The following is a 26244-nucleotide window of genomic DNA, read 5'->3' as shown; positions in this document are numbered from 1 at the left end:
AATGTGCCTAATCAAAGCCCTTCATACATACAATTTCAGTTGCCTATGCTTTCGTTTTCTTTTTTATCTCCTCTGCTATGGAAAATGGGAGACAGCAATATCAAAATGTGTAAATAAACATTGTTTGACATCTGGGAAATCTGAATAAAATCTCTGTGTTTTCATACTGAGTTACGTATTAAGTCTTTCCCCTCTCCTGGTTCGTGTTCATTTTCCTGATTCATTTTCTGTGTGGTGATAAAGAACTGGTGGGAGGACCAAGGGGACATGTTGGGACACATAAATAAAACACCAACCGTAAATGCTCAACTATGCCTTACCTGAAAGCGTTAAGGACACATGGATTGACACTTTCCAGACTTTTGAGACATGACGACGGGCTATCGAACAGACTGTGTCCAGAAACCTCTTGCTTTACTGTTTGAAAAGCTTGGGTATCTGGTTGGAGCGCACCCCGTTTGTTTCATGATCATTCCTTTGCTTGTCTCAGCCGGTCTTGGAGGAGGATTTTACTTTCTGGAGGACCATGAGGACAACGACATCGAACGGCAATTCACACCCACTAGTGGATGGTCAAAGGAGGCCAGGAGATTTGTCAGAGACAACTTTCCACACGATGACTCCATGTTCTCTGTCCAGAGGCTGTACACTGAGGGGAATTATGCGTCAGTCATCTTATCATCAATAAACGACAGCAACATATTTACAGAGGCCGCATTTCAAGATATCATTAATCTGGACAGCAAAGTGAAAAATATCTCTGTGTCTTCAAATGACAGGCATTTCAGATATGAAAACCTGTGTGCCAAAATGAAAGACAAGTGTATACCAGATGTCATATTAAACATCATTGATTATGACCCCCAGAAAATTGAGCATACGAAGATCAATTTTCCACTGCATGAACTTAAAGGCAGACCGGAATTTCTTGGGTTTACAGTTGGGGGAGTGAACCTATCAGAGGGCCTGATTCAGAGTGCCCAGGCTGTAAGACTGTTCTACTTCTTAGAAGATGTTGGAAACTCTAATTTGTGGCTGAAGCAGTTCCAAAGGTTAATGCTATCTGAACACAGCTATGATGAAATTAAGGTATGGGATTTTAGTGAAGTTGGAATGGAATTAAACATAAATGTGATGTCATTAATAGCTATTCTGTGCATGATGCTGCTTTTTTATTTACTAGAGTAATCAATATTCAATACTTAAAGTTATTAGAATCATGCAGATTTCAAATGAGCTTGCTTATCAGAGAATTTCTGATCAGAAGGAAAGTCCAACCAGAACATTTTATTTCAGACACGTATTTCATCAGTGTTTCTTTTTCCATAGGTGTCTCTATTCACTTCCTTGTCCAGGCAAGAGGAGTTTGAAAAGCACACACCAGATGGCATACCTCTGTTTTCCATCACTTATTCACTAGTCATCTCCTTCTCTGTCATCTCCTGCTTAAGGTGAGAAAACAGTGTGCTTGTTTCTATCTCAGACTATCACAAATCCAAAGTGAGAATAGATTTCACCAGTGTAATTTTCCAGCACGGTTGAAAGGTCAAGTAATCATAATGCTGCATAATACTCTTCACATTTCCATTTTCATGTGACCCATTTTCTTCCCTGGAACAACAACCGGGGTGGATAGTGTGACATTTATGTTAATTAGTAATGACACAGTTCTTTATAAAGGAGTCCATATAGATCGATAAAGTAGCGATGCCATTCACACATATATCTGCATACATGATTCAAGGTCAGAGGAAATTAGTCAGTGACCGTGGAATAGCTTGTATCACGTTCTGTGACGTATCCATACGTCATAGAAACAAGGCACATTTGCTATGCAGCTGCACAAAATGCATCATACTTATTTTTTCCCACCTGTGTTGCGTGTTTTGTTGCAGATTTGACAATGTGAGGAATAAGGTGTGGGTGGCCTTTGTTGGGGTGCTCTCTGCTGGACTGGCCGTGATCTCCAGTTTCGGCCTCATGCTCTACATTGGGGTCCCCTTCGTCATAACCGTTGTTAATGCTCCTTTCCTCATACTGGGTAAGACGTTTGACATTTGCAATAGTTTCCATTTATCACTTCTCCAACCTGCGTGCAAACACTGAAGACTGCCACTATAATATCAATAGTTAAGACAAATAATGTTTTTGGATTACCTTGAACGAATTTAAAACAAGCAGCTAGTGTTAGTAATGAGAGTAACATACTGAATTTAGGGGGCAGCCGTGGCCTACTGGTTAGCGCTTCGGACTTGTAACCGGAGGGTTGCCGGTTTGAACCCCGACCAGTAGGCACGGCTGAAGTGCCCTTGAGCCCCTCATTGCTCCCCAAGCGCCGCTGTTGTTGCAGGCGCCGGGATTAATGTGTGCTTCACCTCACTGTGTGCTGAGTGTGTTTCACTAACTCACGGATTCCTCACGGGATCAAAAGAGTATATATACTTATACTTGTACTTGAATTTAATACAATTCAGAATCACAGAGTGGACCTTTAATGTCATTCTTTGTCACATTTCCTGACTTTCTATGTATAACTGTACACGCAAGACAATGTTAAAAAGGAACATCCTATTCTGTGTTTTGCAGAACACTTTAAAGAAGCTGTCTTCTTATGAAGTCTTTGAAGTTTGGACTGAAGTCAAAAACATTCTCATGCTTCTAATTTCAAATTTTGACTGGAGCCTGTTAATCGCTTTTGGCTTTATGGTTGGCTGATAATGCTAAAGTCTTTATTCAATTTATGCAAATTATTTTCACTCACTTGCTAGTGTGAGAAAGACAGGCTGTCAATAAATTTAGGCATTAGTTCAGCAGTCCTTTTACTCCTCAGAATGAAGTGTATATAAAATGAGGCTCCCGGAGATCATGTGCCAATCAAATCATATGGTAAAGTTATGCACAAAGTAGAACAAACTGACATAGAATTCCATAGGTCACAGGAGCTACTGAATAAAAAAAAGTAAAACCTTTTTTGTTTGGTTTTCTTATCAGAGCCAAAGGTGATGGAGCTGGAATCCACACTTCACAGTGTACAATATTTGAACGTATTCCCTCAGTGTCTGAAAAGCTATTTCACATTTACAATAAAATATAATTTTATTCTCTCATTTCTATTTTGTAGGGATTGGTGTTGATGACATGTTCATAATGGTCTCAAACTGGCAGCAGACCAACGTCAAAGACCCCGTTGAGAAGCGCATGGCGGACACCTACAAAGAAGCAGCCATGTCCATCACCATAACCACTGTGACGGACATCCTTGGCTTCTACATCGGCCTCATGACAGACTTTCCATCCGTCCAGTACTTTTGCCTGTACACCAGCACCGCCATCTTTCTGTGCTACGTCTACAACATCACCTTCTTCGGAGCCTTCTTGGCTCTCAACGGCAGGAGAGAACGCAGAAATGCCCACTGGCTGACCTGTGTGCAGATCCCGAGTGAGACGCCCGAGGACAGCTCCAGGTGTTACTCTCTCTGCTGCGTGGGGGGTCACTACAATGCCAAACAGGGCTCTGAGAGGGAGCAGCCCATCAACAGCTTCTTCAAGAGGCACTATGGCCCCTTCCTGACCAAACGGTGGTCAAAATTAGGTGTAGTGCTGCTCTATGTGGGTTATGCGACCCTGGCTGTCTACGGCTGCTTCCAGGTTCAGGAAGGAATCAACATGAGCAATCTGGCTGCAGATGACTCCTATGTGAACGAGTACTACGCAGACGAGAGGAGGTACTTTTCCAGGTATGGACCAACCGTCATGGTGACGGTGGGAGGGGAGTACCCATACTGGGAGGAGAAGGACCGGGCGGCCCTGAGGTCCTGTGTGAACAGGTTCACAGAGTTGAGCTTCGTCAGTGAGGATGTCCGCATGTCGTGGCTCGACATCTACGAGGAGTTTTCCTGGCTCATGCACTTCAGCTTGAACAACCAGACTATCTTCATGTCCAACCTGTCGACGTTTTTCTCATTTGCACCCGAGCTCAGCCTCGATGTGAACATAACAGATGGGAAGATCTATGCCTCACGCTTCTTCGTCCAGACAGTGGACATTACCAATGCTACAATGGAGATCAAGATGTTTAACGAGCTCAGGGAGATGGCTAAGAAGTGCACCGTCGCAGACATATTGGTTTTCCATCCTGCGTTCATCTTCTATGACCAGTATGACATCTTGGAAAGTAGTACCATCCAGAGCATCGGGTTTACAGCTGTAGTGATGCTCATGGTGTCTCTTGTCCTGATCCCAAACCCAGTGTGCTCTCTCTGGGTGACCCTCTCCATTGGTTCAGTCATCACCGGGGTGACAGGCTTCATGGCATTATGGGATGTCAACCTGGACACCATATCCATGATTATCCTGGTTGTGTGCGTCGGCTTCACCGTGGACTTCTCCGCTCACATCTCCTATGCGTTTGTGTCCAGTGAGAAACCGTCGGCCGATGAGAAAGCCATTGACGCAGTCTTTCACCTGGGCTATCCTGTTTTACAAGGTGCCCTATCCACCATAATAGGGGTGATCGCTTTGGCCACTTCAAAGAACTACATTTACCGGACCCTATTCAAGATAATGTTCCTAGTCATGGTTCTTGGGTTGGTTCATGGCCTGATGTTTATTCCCGTGTTCTTGACCATGTTTTCTTTCAACTGCAATAACAAAGACAAGAAATCTTATGATTTTGAGTATAATGTTAAATTAGACCAGAAGGCCATCATTTATGAGAATAAAGTATTTGAGACAGAAAATAAGCAATGTGTGTACACAATAAGCACATAACAAATTGATCAGGGATATCTCTCCTTACTGCCTACAGCACACATTCTTGGAATATTTAAGTGTTTCATATGGTGTAGAAAAATCAGTGTATGGTATGCATTGTGTCACTACATATTACAGTGGATAACTTTCCTGTATTCTTATTGATATGTAATGTAGTGTTGACGAGAGTATAATTAAGCAAAACTGAAATGTCTGTAAATACTTCACAAAAATGTTTATGACTGATGACCTCTACTGTATGTGTCTTAATAAAGGGTTATCTGTCTAATCCTTGTAGAGATAAAAATGTTACAATGGGGCTTGTTCTCTGATTGTCATTCCTGCAGATTTCTGTCAGTTAGGGCTAAATCACTCCTGACTAGAGTAGAGGGCCTCTGGTTGATGGGAAGTGCCTTGAGAGTGGTGGGCTTACTTGGGCCCATCACAGCTGCCTGTGAGTGATCGGCCAGCCGACCTGTCACCCCCGTCATGCCTGTCTTCCCCTGGCCTCTACCGCGAAGCCGAGGAGTCGTGCCCACAAGCTGTGACTCCATGCTTAATACTGTGTGTGTGACTGTGTGTAAGTATTTGTGGAACCATGCATAAATATGAGTGTGGTTCTCTTTGTGTATGTGTGTGAGAGAGAGAGAGAGAGAGAGAGAGAAAGAGAGAGAGAGGTAGAGAAAGAGAGAGAGAGAGTGAAAGAGAAAAAAAGATAAAGAAAACTATTCAGCCAGTTCATGCCTGAGGTTCATGTACTGTAGATCGCTTTGCTCCTCTGAGTTGTTTTGCGTGTTGTAAGTAAATAATGGAAGCTGCCATTTTGTTGTACTTTTTGGTCCTACCTCAACCTCAGTTGTGATTTGTGACATATAAACCTTCATTTTCATGCCAGGGAGGCCATTTCTGGTGGCATGTTTACATGGTAAACACAGTTAAACTGCTTTGCTCAAAATGTCTCCTGATTCCTAAACACTGATTCTGAGCATATTTGTGTTCTCTGTGCATGTATTTGTTCTGTTGCATAAAGCAAGTGCTTGGATATTGCACTTCTTTAGGTAATGTTTCGTGAAACAGAGGGATAATAGGCAACATTAAATGGTTTCCTGCAGGCCTCATCGCTCTTTATTTATGAGGTTTATGAGATGGAGACTGTGATCACAGTCCATTCCCTATGAGCTGACCCCAAGCATACACCAGGCACAGGAAAACATCGGAGGGAGCTTGCACTTGCACTTCAACTGCAATTGTGATCTTATGGATAACATGATTTGTTTCCTCTTAACAAATTCATTACTTATGACTATGGAATGTCACAGATAAATCCAAATGTTTTAGTTCATTTTGAGACCAGCAGCCGGTTGTATCGGTTGAACATAAATTCCATCTTAGCTTAGCTCCACATTTAATTTTATCACTCCACTTGTGGGTTGAGGACATTTTGTTAAGTACAATGCGCTGATTGTAGCGTGGAGCTTATGTTCAAATTCATAAAAAAGAGAAAGAAAAACAGTCCCACAGCTCTTTATGCAACAATTCAAAACAAAGTAATGTTGTCGCTATGCAATTTTAATAAATGTTTATTAATATTGATTGAGCTCAATTTAAAAATGTACCAGGACCCCTTATTTCAAACATTCCTTCATAAATGCAACATTTGGGGAGAAATTGAATCAGATGTGCTTATTGTTGCATTGCTTACATATGGAAACCAATTGATTAAGCCGTCATGATGGGATGAGTCATTGCACCATGATTCACAACTTTCAATGGGCTCGATCTGCGCTGAGCCCTACCACGCGTCCTATTTCTCTAATCGCTCCGTTTTGTTCGTGTTTACTGCGTTTTTGGGGGTTTTCAATTGCTCGTACACGGCGTGTCAGCCCACGCCAGTTCCTTATGTGGGAGAAATATGTAGTTCATATTGTGCCAGTCTTGCAGTTAGGCGTGTGCGGAAAACGATGCGATGAGTGCGGGCGTCTCATGTAAAAGATCAGACAGAATACATGTTCGTGCACTATAAACGCCTTATGCCATGATCACTTACGAAATATGAACTTTTCTGTCGCCTGAAGGCTGTAGTAGGCTATATAGACACAAAAATAGCATTGCTATCTAAATTCTTTTATAATAGAATGAGCGCCACGCTGTTTAAAGGCATGTGTCATCATCCTTGCGAATGGTTGGCTACTTCCATGTGGCCTCTTATCTTTTCAGTGATTTACCATTTCTAAATAGTATAATTATATTTCCTCCTAATCCATTACTGATTGTGTAGGTAATAAAACATAATCTGAATAGTTAAATAGAAATGACGCTGAAACGTCGGCTGAATCATAAATCATCATCATAAATCACTGGGTTTCCCCCTCTTTCTCTGTTTTATCGCCAGAAAGCAGGATTCCGTGCGTATGTGTGTGTCTCCGTGGGTGTTTTTCTGCAGGCTTTGCCGTCAGAACTGGACAGCTCTCTCGCGACTCCACCTAACCCGCCTCTGTTGCGATGAGTGACAGGAGCAGCGACCATACGCGGATCAAGGGTCCTTTAAGAACCCTATAAGATAATGAAGGAGACGAGATTGGAAAGCAAATGGTCTCTGACGTTCTTGCGCCTAACCGCCGCTTGTTATGGACAGAAGAGGGCGGAGTGTGTTTTGTCACCCCCAAGTGTGAAGCTCTGACTCCGCTCTGATTCGGATAATTGAGATTTTCACCCCCCTTCCCCTTTCTAATTTTGTCTGTTGTCTGTCGCACATCGCCGTGAAAGAATACCAAGAACCATCAGGTCGCCTTCTTCCTCAGAACGGATTGGTTTGCCTATCAAATAGGATCTGACATAACAGTGCACCGTACTCAAACAAGGTACATGCAACAGCCGTTATAAGAAAAGAAAACAGGAAAGACTGCACTCCTGGGATTTCAGACAGCCTTGAATTTAAGATTCACGGGCGGGCTGATGAAAAGCTTCAACATCTACAGGTGACAATGTGTTGTTGATTGAGAAACGACTGGCTCCCTTGCGTGCATCCTCGCTCATCTGGTGAGCCTAAACCGAGTAGCACAATATCAGTGGACATAAGTCTTAAGGGTGGCTATGGCTATACTTCGCCTGTCATTACTCTTGCAAGTAGGATTTGTCATTGGATCAAATTATAGGCATGGGGAGTGGAACGCGGATCGAGAAAGAGACATCCGAGCGAGGCAGACTATCTACAGCAACAACCAGCGAGCGCATCTCCGTAAGGCTCACCCGTTCAAAGCTGTCACGGAGCGCCCTCTGATTGACCAGAAAACAGATGAACCTTTACCGCGGGTGGTCAACGCGTTTCTGCACACAGGGGACTCCTCCACCTTAAAGCTTGTGAACTGCTCACATAGGTATGAGCTTGGTGCCCACTCCACCAGGTCCACGCACGAGTCCATGCACACAGTTTTGGACACGGTGATGCATGCAACCAACTTCTTGAACATGGTCTTACAGACCAACAGGTCGCGAGAGCAAAGTCTCGGTCAAGACACAGAGTGGTATTATGCTTTGATAAGGAGCGTTCTGGAGGGGGACTCAAAGATTCACCGAGCCGTGGTTACGTTCAATACCGACTCCACGGTCCCTGGGCCCGCAGTCTTCCTGCAGGCGACGAGGGAGGACGGTGAAATAGTCCTCAAGGATCTCTCAGGCTCCGCAGAGCATCTCGTGAGGAATAAAACGCCTGAAACCCAATGGTTTCATGGTGTTAAAGCCAAGAAGAAGAGCCACTTCCACAAACGGATTCTGACTCAAGATATTGAGTCGTTGGACGCCTCTGTTCGCAGGGGCGAGAGTTTTGTTTCTGACAGATCTCATATTAAATGGTCGGCGCCCTACCTAGAGTGCCAGAATGGTAATTTTATTCCGCGATGGCTCCTGACCCTATCCACAGGGTTCTATGGGTTCAAGGAAAACTCGGCCCTCGACTTCAGGTAAGCGCTGTGTGACCTAAAGCTATTGATGCCGAGCTAATTGTTTGCCTTCGATGGCCTGATGATCCACACTCCACTGGTTACCCATTGTTGACTTCGCTGAACATCTTTACCTGCTTCATTCACTGCCTGTCATATTTGAGTGTGCTTTCACCAGAGGCTTAAGTTGTATAGCCCATTGTCTGTACGTTTAAGACCAGTCGCGTACTTGCGACAGAGCCATAACAGATAAGTTGTGCCGTGTTGCTCGTGTAAAATAGTGATTTCCCCCACACCATACCTGATGTTTACCCGCCGTCAGCTTGCGCAAGTTCAGCTCGTCACAGCTGGAGAGGGGATGCTGCTTCTAAAAATAACTTACCGCGCTGTTCCATTGCAGCGCGAGAAGCCCCCGCTGATTAATTTTTTGAACTTGTTCACTCCATCACTGCGTGAATGGTAGTCTAGGCATGTCTGTAAGAAGTCCAACTCAGGCTGAACTGAGTGAACGATTGCAATTGATCGATTCATTGATAGATTCTGCTGAAAACAGGGCTTTATAGCTTTTGCTAAATGTCCAAATGTAATTATTTTATTTATCTGTAACTAGATTTACAGTAGCCTATACGATAGTAATATTGCTGCCTCCTATTACAAAACTTGACTAGGATTAGCGATGGTTAATTCTGTAAAAATCTGCCATGCATTGGTGTGCAGAGGTATCATCAAAACAGCCCTGCAATTTGTTACAAGCCTATCATACAGGTCTGTTATGTCATGTGTCAACAGTGATGTTTTTTGCCAAACCAAGAACCATTTCCATCCAAGGCAAATGCCATATTAATGCCTTCAATGCCTTATTAAGCATATTTATCTCTGCAAGGTCTGCTAGGGCTAACTAGATCTTGGATAATGTTTTCCTCTCTTCTCAGTGATCGTAGACATGTTTCAGATGTTGCAAGGGCAACTTTAGATAATCTAAGTATGCACTTGGTGTGCTATTATTGTTTTGTATTTGTATGTTGCTTTGGACAAAAGCGTAACCGTAACTAACCATAACCATAACCATATTAAATACATAAATGTGACAGTTCAGGTTTTTGGTATAGTAATTCTTGCACACATGAGCATGATCTTTGTCAGGGTGTTTGTTGTCAGCCTGTGCTTCACCTCTAAACCTGTCTCATGCTTTGTCTGGGGCGGTTTGAATTCTTGTTTGATTTTTTTCCCCCAACTGGTTTTTGGATGTAAACACACATACACACACACACATACCAAGACAACCACAAACACAAAGCTGAATTTGTAAAGAAAAAAAACAGGACAAAACAAAAAAAGACATTCGCTAATATGCTGCCCTCCAGCAGTGCGTCTCCAGCTCCATCCTAGATAAACTAGCAGTCAATACAAATAATGAATAAATAATGAAAGACATACAGCTGCCTGAGGCCATCTTCATTCCAGCCTGGCAATACCGATGCAGACCCCACCCCCCTCAAGATGGATAGGCTCCTTTCCAAGTGTGACGTCTCAACTGGCTAGTTAAGTCCACCTGTGTGTTAGCTGTATCCAGTGCCAACTCATCCATCTCACAGGCACCTGGAACATACATACAGTAGGCTACCTGCAGGGCTATTGTGTTGTAGTTCAAATGGGGCTAGAGAGGGGAACACATGCTCTCATATGATTAGGGGAGCAAAAGGTCTCACAAGATTCAGTCAGTGGACATTTTGTGTATCTGTCACTAAATAAAGAAAAAGAGAGAGAGAGAGAGAGAGAGAGAGAGAGAGAGAGAGAGAGAGAGGTGGAAAGGAATTGAATCATTGTTGGAGCATGGAAAATCCTGAGGGTTATTGACCTGACTCTCTTGGTGGGAATTGCTGGTGTTTATTGGCCTGGTTACTACTGTTTGCCATGTACCATCTTGAAGCTGACTCACACATAATTGGACTGTTGTGTTGTGTCCCTTGCCAACATTCTTGGCTCTGAATGGGTTGTTGTATAAATGGCCATTTTCTGTATAATGTTAATCAGCAGTTAAATTGCCTAAGTATCAGTAAACTTTGTAGTGGTGCAGTCATTTTCTAAGTTTAATGTGCTTAATCTGTGTATCATTTTCTAGATGTTTGAACTTAAGATCTGCTTGGCTTTGCGCACATGTTACTGTAATCCATAAACGTTTTCCATTTATAGTTGGTTAGCAGTATGTCTGTATTTACAGGATAAACTGTATGCTCATTTCTTTGAATGTTTTGTATGATCAAATTTAGGCTTATCTTCTAAAATTAGAATGTGCTCTCTGTGTTTGTATATGTATGAGTAGGTATTTAAATGTACTATATTGTGTATGACATAAAGCAGTATAATATGAATGTGAGAACCCTTGGCCTGTTGGATTCTGGGGTAGCTGGTGCTCCTGCCGTCTGCTTATTACACAGGCCAGAGAGCTCACTGTTCATCTCACACACGCCTCCCCTTCAGCATCCAGCTCTTAGTCCTGTCCTAAGGGAGAAAAATCGTCTAGAAAAATCGGCCAATTAAAACAGAATCCCTGGCCATGGAGGTTTGTTCTCGTAGACGAGCAGGGAGGCGCAAGTGCGCACACAAGAGGGTGTTCGCTCTGACGCTCATTACTGGGAAGAGCTCAGTGAGATGGAGGCTGGGTAGTCCCATCAGACCACACTAGAGGTATCATACCTTCAGAGGCCAGTAGGGATGGATCTTGTTGACTGTTACCTTCACAAGTCTATGGTCCTCTTGCTAGGCCCTGTTTCTCAAAAGCACAGTCCATTTGTATGCCCCCCCTTAACTTTAGACTAAACTAATTCAAACCGGCAAACAGAACATGTAAACGCATTACAGCAGCTGCGATAAGATTAAATGTACGTCACATCTTATCCTGTAGTGTCATATCTTGTGTTATTATTATGTGCAATGTGCCGTACATAGCCTACCAAGTGTAGCCTGAGTCCGCCTGTCTACGTACTTCCGCTCATTTACATTTCCCTATAGTACTCCGTCTGGAATAGCTCTCGTTCACTTTGCTTACTTCGGGCAACTTGTCTCCGAAACAACCAGCGAACAGAGGGCGTTCCTGAGAGCGATTACGTTTAAATTGCAAGCCTATCGTTGTGTCTCCCGTGGTTAACATACCAAACATTAGTGATTTCAAACTTCAGACAAGCGTCCACCAACCAGGAAATAAACGTTTGCCAATGGATTTGGGCCAGACTCTCTGCGGAGTCAGAGAGTCTGGTATCCAGGCTATACCAAGTGCCCGATTGCTTGGAAAACTTGATTTGATTTCATGCCTTTGTGCATATCTTCAGTGAAGCTCCAATATTAAATGTTTTATACTTTATGTATAATAGGCCCAGCCTTTCTGGGTGAGACGGTGAAAGATAGATGTGTCATCTCCCTGTGCTGTGTCTACGAGAGGAAATTTGCTGTCCCATCTCCAGCTTGACTGGGGCTGTTCTGTGGCCACTACATTCTGACCCAGTAGACCAGGGGTGGGCAAACTGCGGCCCGCGGGCCGGATCCGGCCCTCCAAGCACTTTCATCCGGCCCGCCGAGCATTTCATTTAGTTATCAGGCTGCTCGCTATTTTTTTCCTGCGATAGAGGCGACGTTCGTTAGCTTTACTGCAAACTGCTTTTCACTCTCCTTAGATAACGTTTACAATGTCAATGTTAAAACATCATGTTAAATAGAGATAACATCATGTTAAACTAAGTAAACTCTTAGTTATCTCCTTTGCAGCAGATCTAACATGAACATTATGCGATCCATTTAATTGAGAACGCGTCTGCACTCACGAGAGGGAGAGAGCCGCAGGTTCCAGCTGGGTTGTCATTGTTGATAATTGATATCTCCTTATAAGAAACTTTTAAAGGGAAATCATGAAGGCAACAGTAGTTCCCACTACTGACCATTTAAAAACGGTGAAAGGGCCCAGCCGTAGGTACCATAGACATAATATACATAGACGCAGCATTGGCTGCTGGAAACAAGAAATGCGGCCGCCATCTTGGACCTGTCATACTCCTCGTTGCGTTGCAGCAGAAAACACAAGATGACAGCACTGTGCAGCATGTTCCTGCTCAAATCGGCGGACCATACTCGGGAGATTTACTTTTCACAAGTAAGATTTAACATTACCGTACTATTGGTTGTATTTTGTATTTTCGAACAATGTGGCCTGTTTCATAGCTACATGTATGACCTTTGCAGCAAAAAAAAACGCGTGAAAATCTGTTCGCTATTCAGTGAGATATGATTAATTAAGTGCGCTGACAGCTCATTGCACCGGCCAAACAGATTACACTGAGTGGAGTGGATGACCGGTCCAAGATGGCGGCTCCACGTCTCGTCAGCGCTAGTAAGGAGTAGCGGTCGATGCAGCGTCTATAGTATATTATGTCTATGGTAGGTACAGCACTAGCCATAGCGGAGCAGGCAGAAGATCATTGAGAAATAAACGTGAATTAAAGCGACTGTCTTAAAGCGACAGTGCACAATTTATACATTTGTTAAACAGCATAAAATTAGCAGTATTTTTAAGCAATTAATATTTTAAAACAAATACTTTTCATACTAAATTATAGGCTATAAAAAATTTGTTTTTTTATGCATGTGTCGTAGGGGGGGGGGGGGGTTGTTGTGCGGCCCGCCGGCCAATTTTCAAAACCCAATGTGGCCCTTGAGCCAAAAAGTTTGCCCACCCCTGCAGTAGACAGTGAACACCACCCGATTTCATATGTAAAATGAAGGGTTCATGGAGACAGATAGAGAGAGATGGGAAAAGAGAAAGAGAGATTTTCTTTATACAATATGCAATCTCTTTGCATAATTAGAAATGTTTTGAAAGTGCAAAGTGCTCTTTTGTTATTCCAGTGAAGCTCATTTGAATTTGAGCGAGAGAGAGAGATACCATTGCCATTTTTGATACAAGACTGTCCATTGACCAATGACTGGAGCTAATCATGTCCATCTTTCAAACACCACTCAGCATTTCTCTATTTGCGGTTTTGTCCTTAACAGTCCCTTTTCATGAGAACATGAACATGGGCCACTGATGTGTTACATCTCATTATGGACCGCCATGCCAAATCTGGGCTGCTATTTCAAGGAGAAAGAAAGTGAGCGCGACAGAGAGAATGGATAAAAAGGAGACAGAATCGAAAGGAACAGAAAGGAAGTAAAAGAAGGAGGCAGAGAATGCAGGAGGAAATGTGATGGAAATGCGCTTGTCTGACAAGACAGGCAGAGGCTAATGTGACTCTAGCCTGTGGCGGGATGCCGCCGCCTCTGCCTTGGCACACTCGGGGTCGTTTCATCGAGTTCTGTCACAGGTCATCAAAGCAGACAGGCCGCCAACAGTGACTTTAATGTCATGGCGAGCTCTGATGCCATTGGCTGGCATAGACCCCTCACCCGCTGAGCGTCCATTCCCTTTACCAAACCCCAACCCTGATTCACTCCTCATCTCCTCATCACCCCCCGTCCCCAACACACACCTCTACACTGGATGGCTAAGAATCAGATCAGATTGAAGTTTTTCTTTTTATGTTTTATCAGTTGGGGCTGTCATTTCTTTTCATGACTCTTCATGACAAGGTATTTTCAGGTCACTCTGGATATAAACATTGTGTGAAGTTCCAAGGTGAACTTGGTAAAATTGTATCTTTCAGTATCAGTGACAGATGCTGTCTTTACACATATGATGGCTTTTGGTTAAACTTGTCATCGTGCCATATTTGAACGACAGTTTTCCGGAGCTGATGAATGACAGTTAAACGGTAGCTAGACAGTTTATCACAATGATTTTGTCCCATTGTTATATGATTTGATGACAGGAAACAGTCAGTTGTAGAAAAAAAGTAGCTCTTCTTCCCAAGGTGTTTTTATGAAAAGCAGCAGGAAATAAAGAAAAGACAGAGAATGTGTGATGCTATACAAACCTGATAAAAACAAAATAATAAACAGGGTCATTCACAGTCACAGTCAGATTTTGCCATGGTAAGATATTGATGTATCATGCAGAAGTGACATTATGCCTTTAAGTACATGTGATCCTGCATCACTGTTTTGACACAGAGGCCAGAGTGCATTTCATGTGTACAGTCTCCGTTTGTAAGCACGCTTGTTTGCCCACGTCTCTCTCTCTCTCTGTGTCTGCCCACATTTTTCCGGTGCTGATGAAAAATGAGATTACACTCCGATAAACCTAAAGACATTACTGGATTAAAATCTCAGGCACAGGATCGCCATCCGAGGAGCAGATGGTCTTTGATCGGCATTAATATTACAATCGTCGTTATCACTGGCGCCAGCAACACGGGTGTTGTCATCAGTGTTACAGTCACGTGCTCTGTTCATCTAATCAGACTTGGTATTTCACGGTAGACCGCTGCCCTTGATGTTGCTTTGATGCACACTCGGCTCTGGATCGCAGCAGAGCAACGGAGGCTTTATGGACATGACTCAGACATGATCTCAGTTTAGACGTCTGCAGTGCTCTCAAGGAAAGGACACTTCATTTGAGTACAGCAGTGTGTCCATGTGCCATGTGAGTCTGTATGGACGTTGGACAGTTGGAAGAACTGAACATTTTTAAAACAAAAGGGCACACACACATGTTTGATTTTTTGCCAATGTATCCTTGAAGCTTTTAATTCCAAGTTTTCTTCAATGGGTCTTTTGTTATGGTATGCAAGTGTCCCTCATGATTGTCCATCCTAATAACCCTAGTTTGGTCTCCTATCTAGAATATCTGAACTCTATCAGAACTTATGGCCCCTTATCAGGTTAGTTTTTAGGACCATTGAAGAATCGAAAACATTTGCAACCATAAATGTTCCTTCAGAATCATTCTAGGAATGCTTTCAAGTGTCGCATTGACTTTGTGTCACACGTCTACGTCTAAGTGTACTACTCATAAACAAGTGAATGCATCATAGTTGATACAGTAGATATGAGATATAATCTGATGTCTGTGCTTGAGTGTTCTTTTGTGTTGTACTGTAATGGAGATGAATGAAGTGGAGAGAAACGTTTTTGCAGGAGTTTGTCAAGATGTTAAACTGCACCGTTTACAATGCAGCCCTCTCACAGCCTGGCGCTAATGGAGATTTGACCAGCAGAGTTAAGGGGTAGCACAGGGGCGGACCATGTGATGTAGTGGCTTGGCCCTGTGGGAGCTTACCGGAGCATCTGTTCCTGTCTACTCTTACCGTGCCCACAGGATACTCGGAGCACTGGTCATTCTGCTCCATGGCTGTCCTGAGCTGTGCCTGACCAGACAAATCACCTCCCACTACCCCAGAGAGCTCCAACCTTCCATCTGTCTTGTTCTGCCTTGGTGCCATTTACTCTTGCTAGTATCAATATCAAACAGACTTCACCATTCAGAGTATTTAAATGCATATCAATGCATATATTCAATGACAACACGCGTAGCGGTGATAATGAATGAGCTACCCTAGATAGGGTCAGAAACTGGCCACAATGCTGTATGCAATTAGCAATGACCGGTGGGGGCCAGTTCTTCAATTAAGATGAGTGGGAACCCTCGATAGTACCTGCTGAGAGACTGGCTTCACTACACCATAGGGGTAGGCAGACAGAGTGAGAGAGACAGTAAAGGAAGTGGAGAGAGAGAAAGAGAGGAAAAAGAGAGAGAGAGCTCAGAGTCCAACTGATAATGATGCGAAGAAGGGCGAGGGGAATGGAGACAGGATGTTCTATATAGAGAATAAATGAGGTGAGAGAGACAAATGGTATAAGCAAAGGGAAATGTGGAAAGAGAGAGAGAGCAGACAATAAATTATGAGGAGTTCCCATACATCCCTATCAAGGATTCTTTCACTTATTTAGGCATTCAAATTCGCCCAACAATCACACAAATTGTGAAGGAAAACTTTGTCAAGGTCATGAAAACTGTCCAGTCTGATATTCACAGATGGAATAAGTTACCAATGTCTGCAAGGAAGAGTGAATAGTCAAAATGAACATACTTCCCCGAGTAAACTTTTTATTTTTTGTGATCCTTTATCTCCTCCTCCCAATTATTACAAGGACATTCACTCTGCGATCTCTCAATTTCTTTGGAGTGGTAAACGCCCAAGAATAAAGCTAACTACATTACAGCGTCCTAAACTACTTGGGGGCCTTGCCCTACCAAACTTCCAGTTCTATCATTGGGCATTTCAAATCAGAGCTTTACATGTTTGGATTGACCCAGAGTCAAAAGTACCTTGGAGATCTATTGAAGATGCTTTGGTGAAGCCTCATAGATTACAGGATTTGCTTTTTACTGGGCTTGGTCGAACCAACCAGAAGTTAAGGTTGGGTTGTATAATTACGCATTCTTTGAATATTTGGAAACAGGCAGGGAAATGCATGAATATTCAACTCTCCACCAGCGCACAGACACCTCTCTGGCACAACTTTAAATTCTTGACAGGTGGCAAACCATTTCAAAATCCATTGTGGTACTTCCGAGGCATAAATGTATTCAATGATTTATATGATGATAATGGCCTACGTTCATATCAGAATCTCCAAAACTCATTCAACTTACCTGCTTCGTCATATTTTGTCTTTCTTCAGCTATGTTCTGCACTCAGAGCATATGGGGTACCGTGGGACCGACCACCAAACCCTATCCAATGTTAGAATGGGTTAAACCTTCTAACTGCTTGAGGCAGAGTCTCTTTTATCTACACTGCCTTATTAGATAACTCTGCCAAATGTCTATCCATAGAGAGACTTTGGGATAGGGAACTCTTCATTCAATCAGGACCTAGACTGGGAGACAATTTGGCTCAATTTATCTCAGTGTTCCAAAAATGTGGCTCACCATCTGATCTACTACAAAACTATACATAGAGCATATGCAACTCCACACAGAAGATTTCAAATGAAACGGGTTCTTAGCTCAACTTGCAACATTTGTAATGTCTTACCTGGCACATTTTTACATATGTTTTGGGAATGTCCCACAATTGCAGAGATATGGATGTTTGTAGTGGAGGAAATTGTCAAAGCTACTGGATCTTAATATCCCCAGAACACCACACATTTGCCTTTTAAATGATGATTCGGACCTTGAATATTCTATAATCCAAAAGAAAATGCTAATGGCAGGTTTCACAGCATCTAAAAAAGTTGTTTTACAATTATGGATCAACCCTTGTATACCATTTAAACGTTTTTGGCTAAGTCATGTAGATTATATTGTCAATTTAGAATATCATACGGCTCGCGTAAACAAGGCCAAGGTATCCACCCTACATAAATGGGAGGCATTAATATGCAGGGTCAAAGATCTCATACCTCTTGTGTGATGAGTTGCTTCATTGTATAAAATACATGTTGCTGTTGAGTGCTCTTTTTTTCTCTTTCTCTGTAAATATTTGTTTTATCATTTTGCATTTTTAATCTCTTCTTTTTAACACGATTAGGTGTATGCTTTTATATATCATGTATCATTTTATTATTTGATGTAACCGTATTGCCCCCCCCCCCCCACCCCACCCCATTTATATAACTCAATAAACAGTTGATCACAAAAAAATAAATTATGAGGTGTTAGCAAGGAAGTATATGTGAAAAGTGTGTGTGTGTGTGTCTGTGTGTGTGAGAGAGAGAGAGACAGACCTGGAAAGAACCCTCCTTCAGTATGGCAGTGTGCTGCCTCCCGCCTCCTGCTCCTCAGATGTGACATTGCGCAGCCTAAAGGCCAGGCTATGACAGGCTTGTTGCCTTGGCTCGTCACGGGAGACCACAGTCCTCGCCTCACCCTCCCACATTCCTCTTCTCACTCCCTCTCTCTCTCTCTCTCTCTCTCACACTCCCCCCCCTCTCTCTCTCTCTCTCTCTCTTTTCTCTCCCTGTCACCTCTCCTCTCCCACCAGTTCCCTTTCTTCATCTGACTAGGAGGTACACACAGTTCCAGCTAGTCCTCCATGGTTTCATTTTCTCTGCCATATGTCCTCTTTCAGCTCTGGGGATGGAAAAAAACAAAGGGAGTTACCATGCAAAAGGGAAAGAGAGAGAGAGAGAGAGAGAGAAAAGAGACTCTAAACAGAGAGAAAGATAGATGAGTGCTCCCAGATATAGATATGTTGATAGTGGAGGCTGTTATTCCTAGAAATTTCTAGTTTTCATTGTGTGATTCTCGGTATTGTGCTGATCAGCGAGTATGTTGTACGGTTTTGTGTGAGACCATAACAAGCCTCTGTGGAAAGGTAGCAATGTGTGAGTCAGAGCAAGAGATTGATGAGAGAGAATGAGGAACAAGGAACGAGAGAATATGTGTGTTTGTGCGTGTGTGTGTGTGTGTGTGTGTGTGTGTGTGTGTGTGTATGTAGACACAGTCATCATGGCGCTGAGGCTGAACAGTTCCATAGTGCTGACAGGACAGGAGAGTGAGGGCCTCAGGGTAATCAAAACCACACACACACACACACACACACACACACACATAAAGAGCACATACATTTGCCTCTGCATTCCCACACACAAGAAGTTTAGACATTGAGGGGCAGATGTACAATGGAAGTATACTTGTGCCTTTCCATATAACATGGAGGTTATGAAGCATTCACTTCATCACGTTAACAGCACTCTTCAGCGCCCTCCAACAATAATTTGCAGTGCCCAGAACTGAATCTGAATCAATTGAATGGAGACAACTGACCACAACATTACTGTAAAAGAAAGGAAACATTTGGTGATCATGAAATAATACAATTCATGACAATAAGATCTCAACAAACAGCAAGCTAATGTAAGGCAATAATTCTACTCCATTTAAAATAAAAATGACTATGACAGATTTAGTAACATGCAATTGCGGTCTGCATCCACTCAGACTACAGAACTGTATAGCCACAGTAGCTCTCCTGAAAAAGAACCTCTCATTCAGAAGCATTAACAGCAGCATCTCTCGGCTGTGACTGCGAGACGTTGATTACACGGCCCTCCCTGTTCCTGCCAGCACCCCTGCTGCTGCGCTGCCCTGCCACATACGACCAGCGGAGGCTGTCAACAGCAGGTGCGCTGAAACCAGGTGCAAACACCTGCAAGAGCCAGCTAAAAATAACCCTGCCGGGTAGACAGCGAGGCATGTTCCAGCAGATCCCACCTTTAACCCTCTCACTGCCACCCTCTGTTGAGCCGAGGAAAATGGTAGAATATGACTGAAGTTTTGAAACAGGGGCCCTTGTGAAATATTCTGGGTGTCTATGTAGAGAAGTACTAAAAGTGCTTACGATTGTGTTCTATCTACGTAAAGGTTTCATTCTCAAGGCGGATATGACAATGATGAAGGTTGTTGGGCACGCAAGCCTGTGTATGAAAAGGGAAACTCGTGGTGTGTGTGACATTGCATTTGAGTTAGTGTGCAAAACAGCCTTTGAAATCAGACATTGGAAAGTACGTAGTCTGAATCAGTGCTGTAAGTCAGCAATACTCACTCATGTGGGGAAGAAAGAAATGCAGCACATTCTCAGTCGACTGTGACGTGAGTGTGGTCACAGGTTCAGAGAGTCCATTGTTTTTTTTAGAATTGAATCTCACTTCTCACACCTACCTCTGAGGAAGCAAGCTAACTCACATGGGGTGCACATACACACAAGCCATGCAAAGTGTATAGCAAAAAGGAAAAGGACTTTTTAGATAGAAATAATAGATAGATAGAAATCATGCCACATTTGAACTTTAATAGACAGTGTTTTGATAAAGTACAGTTTAAATTATGTCCATATTCCTGAAGGTATGGTGAGCATGAAAGGTCCTTGACATACACTCTTAAAATGAATGTGTTGAAAAAAACACAACTTGCATTGTTTTAACACATCTCTGTGTCCAAATAGGGACAACACATTTGTTTTATACTGATAATATATATAGTATACTGTCCATGAAAGCAAAAGCTACTTTCATAGACTTCAGTGTTGTTTCAAAAGTCTAAAAGTTCATGCAGAACATATTGTACCGGTACATACTTTTCCTTATATGACTAACCTTTTAAGTGGAAGTGAAAGGTCATAATGCTGCATGTTTTGCTTTTCTTGCCATACAAGTAAATGTTGGCCATTTCATAGTATTGACATCCGTTACATGGGCAGTCTACAAACATAAATTAAAGGGACACCAGGCAAGCTTGAGTGCTTTTTCTCTACTAAGCTCCCCTTAGCGTCTGTACGTGTCCATATGTGTGCGAGCCCTCGCTCAGTCTGAAGCTCTTTTCCTTTTTTTTGCATCTTCCGTCAAGGGTTTTCGCTGCTTCTTCGCCGGCTGTGCCATTATACACACGTTTGCAACTAGGGTTGCAAAAGGGCGGAAAATTTCCGGTAAATTTCCGGAAACTTTCCGGAAACTTACCATGGGAAGTTAAGTTGGGGAATTTTGGAAATATTCCAAATTGGAAACTTTCATGGAATTAAAGGAAATTATGGGAATTAATGGGAATTTACGGGAATTAACTGGGAATTTTGGGTAATTCATACAAACATTAACATTTTGTTTTGTAATAAGCAATATGAATTGTATGTTGGTATTTTCGCTTAGCTTAGCATACAAAGCTAGCTAGCATGCTAGCGGGAATCCCATTCTTTGCCTATGGTTTACTAGCGTGCTAAACTAGCAATACTGAACTGCCCAAGATACACCACACCACTCAACAACAAAATCCGATTGGTTGGAACATTTTTTCCCCATGCATATGAACGCACCATAGGTTTCCTTTATGTCTAGCAGCCTATGCCGATTGCTGTGTGCATATGATTGACATATGTGCAGGGTAGAAATTCGACTGAAATTGTATTAAATCAGGTTGTTTTAACTAATATTAGACTGCAAGATGGGGTTTTGTCCACTACATTTAAGTTCCCTGTTATAGACTAACTTGCCATATTAAAAATTCCCAGTTTATTCCCATTAATTCCCGTTTATTCCTGTTAATTCCCATATATTCCCATTAATTCCCATGGAAAGTTTCCAACTTTGAAAATTCCCAGAATTTTGCAACCCTATTTGCAACAATCGCTAGCCGGGTTTCGTTAGCCTGCCTCTGTGCTGGGGATGCAGGATGTAAACTGATTCTGCTTCTTGCGATGTCTGAGACTTTGTGAGACTGAAGGTCGCGGGTAGGAAACACTAAACTTGCAAGCGGGATATTCTTCCTACATGCAGTAGGGGCGGGCGAGAGAGTCTTCATTTGCCCTGTAATGAGTCATTTAACCATATACCGACTTAAGAAGATGATTAATTAACACGAAAACGTTGCCTGGTGTCCCTTTAATCATTTTTGCTTCTGTGCACAGAAGAATGTTCTCTTTTAATGTTTTGTGTAATGATACAACGCTAACACATTTGTGTTTTTCATGGACAAAAGGCATGATGGTGTTACATGGTGCCACATACACACACACTCTCACACACACACGCACATGCACAGGCACACATACACACACACGCACACACACACCCCTCATCTCCATCTATTAATGAGAGAAGAAATGGGAGATCAGTGCAGCTCATTGTTAGAGGTGTGAAGAGGATTTTCATTATGGGTACGTGGTGAATTGAAACTTGCTGGTTGTGGCTGCCATTGGTGTCGGGAGCATTAAAGGCCCCATAACTATCACTCTCAGCTGGGGGGTCCAGCACCATTAATAATGAACATAAGTAGCTGTACATATGCTAATGTATGTGCATAATATATGTGTGTGTGTGTGTGTGTGTGTGTGCGTGCGTGAGTTTGTGTGTGTGTGTGTGTATGTGTTTGGTGTTTGTGTGTGCACACGTGCATGCGTGTATGTATTTGTGTGTGCGTTTGTGTTTGTGTGTGTGTGTGTGTGTGCGTGCGTGCTTGTGTGTGTGTGTGACTTTTTTTGTTGGGGAGGGCACCAGAGGGTGCTGATGGTTGGTGGTAAACATCAGAGGTGATTTAATTGGCCTCACTCTCATGGTGAGGAAGGGTGGGGGCGGTGGACCCAGCCAATCAATGAGTGGCATGGTGCTATTGTCCTATTGTGAAAAGTCAGTCATGGTTGCTCATTAAAGTAATACTGGCTCACCCGTCCACCCATGTCTGAATAAGTCATACATCAAACTAGCCAAGTAGCCAAGTGAGGATTCTTTGCGGTACTTGCCTCCTTATTAGTGTGCTTTTGTTTTGTGTGCTCTCTGCACGCACTATATGCAGATCTTTGTCAAACGGATGTCCGACCCTTCGGGGGATTCAGATATGATGCTTACATGCGGACATTATGTGTGAACGACACCGACTCATGGTTGAACAGGTTGAACGTGGTTGAACACGCACATGAACAGAATCTCTGTTTTAAATCTTCGCTTCGTTCAGACATGAGGTCATTTACATAAAGTCCGTTCGAAATACTAGGAGGGGAGTAGTGTAAGAGCTATGTTTGGAGTTCCAAATGTCGGGATATGTTGTTCAGATATACGGCCCAACCGCTTGATATCCGCAGAACCTGTGGACTTACACCTACGTCTGAAAGCAGCTATTGATAGCATTTCTGACCTGCTGTTTTCCTTGCAGGGGTGTGGTGAGAGTGGATGTCAACCTGCAGGGAGTGGACATCAACCAGTGCTCCAGCGAAGGCTGGTTCGCAGGAACCCACAGATGCAACCAGACCAGCATGGAGGTGAGTGCTCAGGCCCCTCGGCCTACAGCTTTGGCACAGGGAGACCCCAGACATCAGCGTCGAGTGCAGTTGAATGGAAACTAGAGAGCTGTTTCTTCCTTGTTGCAACACCTTGGAGAACTGAGTAGTTGCATGTCCAGGCTGAGACTTAATTAGGCTGTGTACTGTGAAATGAATGACCAGCTCCCCCTCAACTTTCCCCACATTTTTATTCCCAGCGATTCTCCTCTCTGAAGAGTAAATTTGTAAATAGTTCATATGAACTGATAAAGTAGATAAAGTACACTAAAAAAGATCATAGACAGTGTGTATTCCAAGAACCCTAGATTAGAGATGCGCGGATAGGCTATTATTTCAACCGTAACCGCATAGCAAAACTTATCATCCATCCGCACCAACGTTTTTTGACCAATTTTCAAAACCGCACCCGCCCGGCATCCGCTGGTTCTTTTAATGTATATGGGTGATGCGGTGCTGCTGACGTGAGGCTAGAAAGCTCTTGCCTATTCTAGAAAGACTGATCCAATGCAGCAAATATATTAAAAGGTTAAAGTCCTACATTGGCTATGTTGTAGCCTATCCCCAGAATATCAGCAGCAAACTCAGTCTCTGTCTCGCAAAACAGTCTCCAAATAAAACGCACATCGGCCTGTAGCCTACAATTTTATCATTGTAATAAAAAACGCAATTTGGCACATAATTTCAACATGCTGCTATTTAGCCTACTAATTAATGCCTATTGTAGCCCTACATTATTTTTTGCAAAAAGAAACAAATCCTTAATAAAATAACAAGTCATTCACATTATAGGCTACTTTACGCACTGTCATGTCAGGGTGACACTATGACAAGCCTGTTCTGAAGAAGACTCCCATTCATTTTGACTGCATGGGAAGAGAGCGTGTCTTTTTCAGACAGACAGCGCAATTCATTTTATACCAGCAGGCCGATCGGACAAACTATGGCGCCTCAATATTAAAGAAACGCCGACTCTATTCATTCCGAAAGTCGACCGCACAGCAGTGCAACGTGCATGTTCACATTTTTAGTAACAACCGCCAAACTTGCTTGCTTGCCTTACACATCAAAGTTTTCCGACTATTTCTCTTACCTTCTTTTTTCCGCTGTGGATGTTACTGAGCTTGTAGAAGTTTTAGCTCTTACGTTCTGAACATCTCGCACTGCCATTGCCCATGTCAGTTCTGAGTCATATCACTCCATAATCTGTCTCTCTTTTAAATGCCTATTCCCTGAATGGTAGGCTCCAATGACTATGTGTTTTATATATAATATTGAAACAAAATATCCCAGTCAGTCTCATCTACAAGATGTTTAGGCCTCCTCCAATACTGGCAGCTGGGCTCATAGGTTGCAGATTTGCTTAGTGGCCTACCAAGGCTCGGCAACGAGACCCGACATGGGAGATGAATCATCGGTCAACTTGCACTGTAGCCTATTCTACCTTCTTATTGCACACTGGAGAGGAAAACATGCTGGTAGGCTATGATAGGCTACTTAATTTAAACTTTGTTACCTTTAGTGTGTGTGTGTGTGTGTGTGTGTGTGTGTGTGTGTGCGTGCGTGTGTGAGAGGGGTTGCTCAGTGAAACATCGGAATACACCAATTCCGCAACACCGTCTCTGATAGATAAACAAAGCAGCATGCATAGAAGCAACTAGGCCAAACTGCTTGATGGAAATTTGACTATTTCAAAGTGTACTCGTTTTTTTCGGATGTAGGTAAACACTTTATATTTTATATTTTTTTCATTTGATTGGTTCAACCGCCACCCGCCCGAATTTATTTAAAATATTATATTTATTCACGTCATCCGCCCGATCCGCGGTTTAACCGCGGAGTCCGCGGCTGTAACCGCGAACCGCGCATCTCTACCCCAGACATAGTGTAGTTTTCTTTTTTTTCTTTTTTTGTCTATCGCGGCAGCTAGTGAAGGACTCTACGGAGCCCCCCTGGGGACAGGGTGGGCAATATTTTTAGACCTCACTTTTGCGTTCCCTCACAATAGTTTTTGCGTTCCCTCGCAATACTTTTGCGTTCCCTCGCAATAGTTTGGAGTGGGCTATTGCAGGGCTCTGTATTCCCAGTCTGGCGTAGGAGACACACAGGTCCGTTGGTTCGCACATCATGGATAATCTCAACTTGATTAAGTTTTACTTTAACATGGCTTTGGCGGTGAGACACAATGTGGTTATGTGCTTGAAGACTCTGAAGCGTATTTTAAAGAAAAACGGTCTATTTCGGCGTAGAACAGCGGTTCCCAAACGTTTTTCCCCGCGGACCACCTTCTACATCCTGACTCGGCTCGCGTACCCCCTTCCATCCAACACATAAAAAAGTAACACATTCTATTGACGCATTCCAGGCATCGTGTTTAATTAGCCGCCCTACATGATAACAAAATCAAAATGTGCAACTGGTCTATGAGCTCTCACGCTAAAAAAAAAAAAAGTGTGGAGAACCACATTAGAATGGTTAGATAGCATCTCACTGCAGACCACGCACTGTGGCTTTGGGCAGTCTGTCTCCCAATCCACGTGAAGCCTAGGGCTATATGCCTCACAGGCTTGGAATTTCACCATTCTGGGGGCAAGGCCACTTGGCCTTCAGTTGGGCATATTTGGTGGGGGGCACAAAGGCCACATGTCAGGGCACCAAGGCCAAAGTTAACTATACAGTAGTAGGCTATAAAAATGATCAAAGTTGTATTTAGCCTATTCACTGCAGTAGACCTGCATCACTGTATGAAACATTACAAAAACATGAAACATGACATGTTACAAATAACTGTAAATCATCTGATCATCTAATAAAAACAGATATCTAGGCTATATATAAAATTCATTTTATATTTG

At 43.0% G+C, this 26244-nt stretch overlaps 2 protein-coding genes across 3 annotated transcripts in view; both read left to right on the top strand.

Annotated features, from left to right (window-relative positions):
* The first annotated feature begins 369 nt into the window (after window positions 1-369).
* Window positions 370-4770, top strand: LOC143131517 (patched domain-containing protein 3-like). Its single transcript, XM_076291164.1, has 4 exons — window positions 370-1089; window positions 1330-1451; window positions 1896-2041; window positions 3122-4770. The coding sequence occupies exons 1-4, from the start codon at window positions 370-372 to the stop codon at window positions 4768-4770; spliced, it is 2637 nt and encodes an 878-aa protein (XP_076147279.1).
* A 3075-nt stretch (window positions 4771-7845) lies between these two features.
* gpr158a (G protein-coupled receptor 158a) overlaps window positions 7846-26244 on the top strand; it is a 68531-nt gene continuing 50132 nt past the window's right edge. For both annotated transcript variants that reach the window (XM_076290776.1, XM_076290775.1), the window contains exons 1-2: window positions 7846-8711; window positions 23266-23371. In XM_076290776.1, coding sequence (XP_076146891.1) covers window positions 7846-8711; window positions 23266-23371 — 972 coding nt within the window. The remainder of the gene's footprint in view (window positions 8712-23265; window positions 23372-26244) is intronic.

This window comes from Alosa pseudoharengus, unplaced genomic scaffold (assembly GCF_046254945.1).
Source record: "Alosa pseudoharengus isolate Yale_2024_CS ecotype anadromous, Long Island Sound unplaced genomic scaffold, YU_APseudo_1.1 YU_APseudo_1.1_scf_18, whole genome shotgun sequence".
NCBI lineage: Eukaryota > Metazoa > Chordata > Actinopteri > Clupeiformes > Clupeidae > Alosa > Alosa pseudoharengus.
Note: the sequence above shows the minus strand (reverse complement) of the source record. Positions and strands in the feature narration are given on the sequence as shown.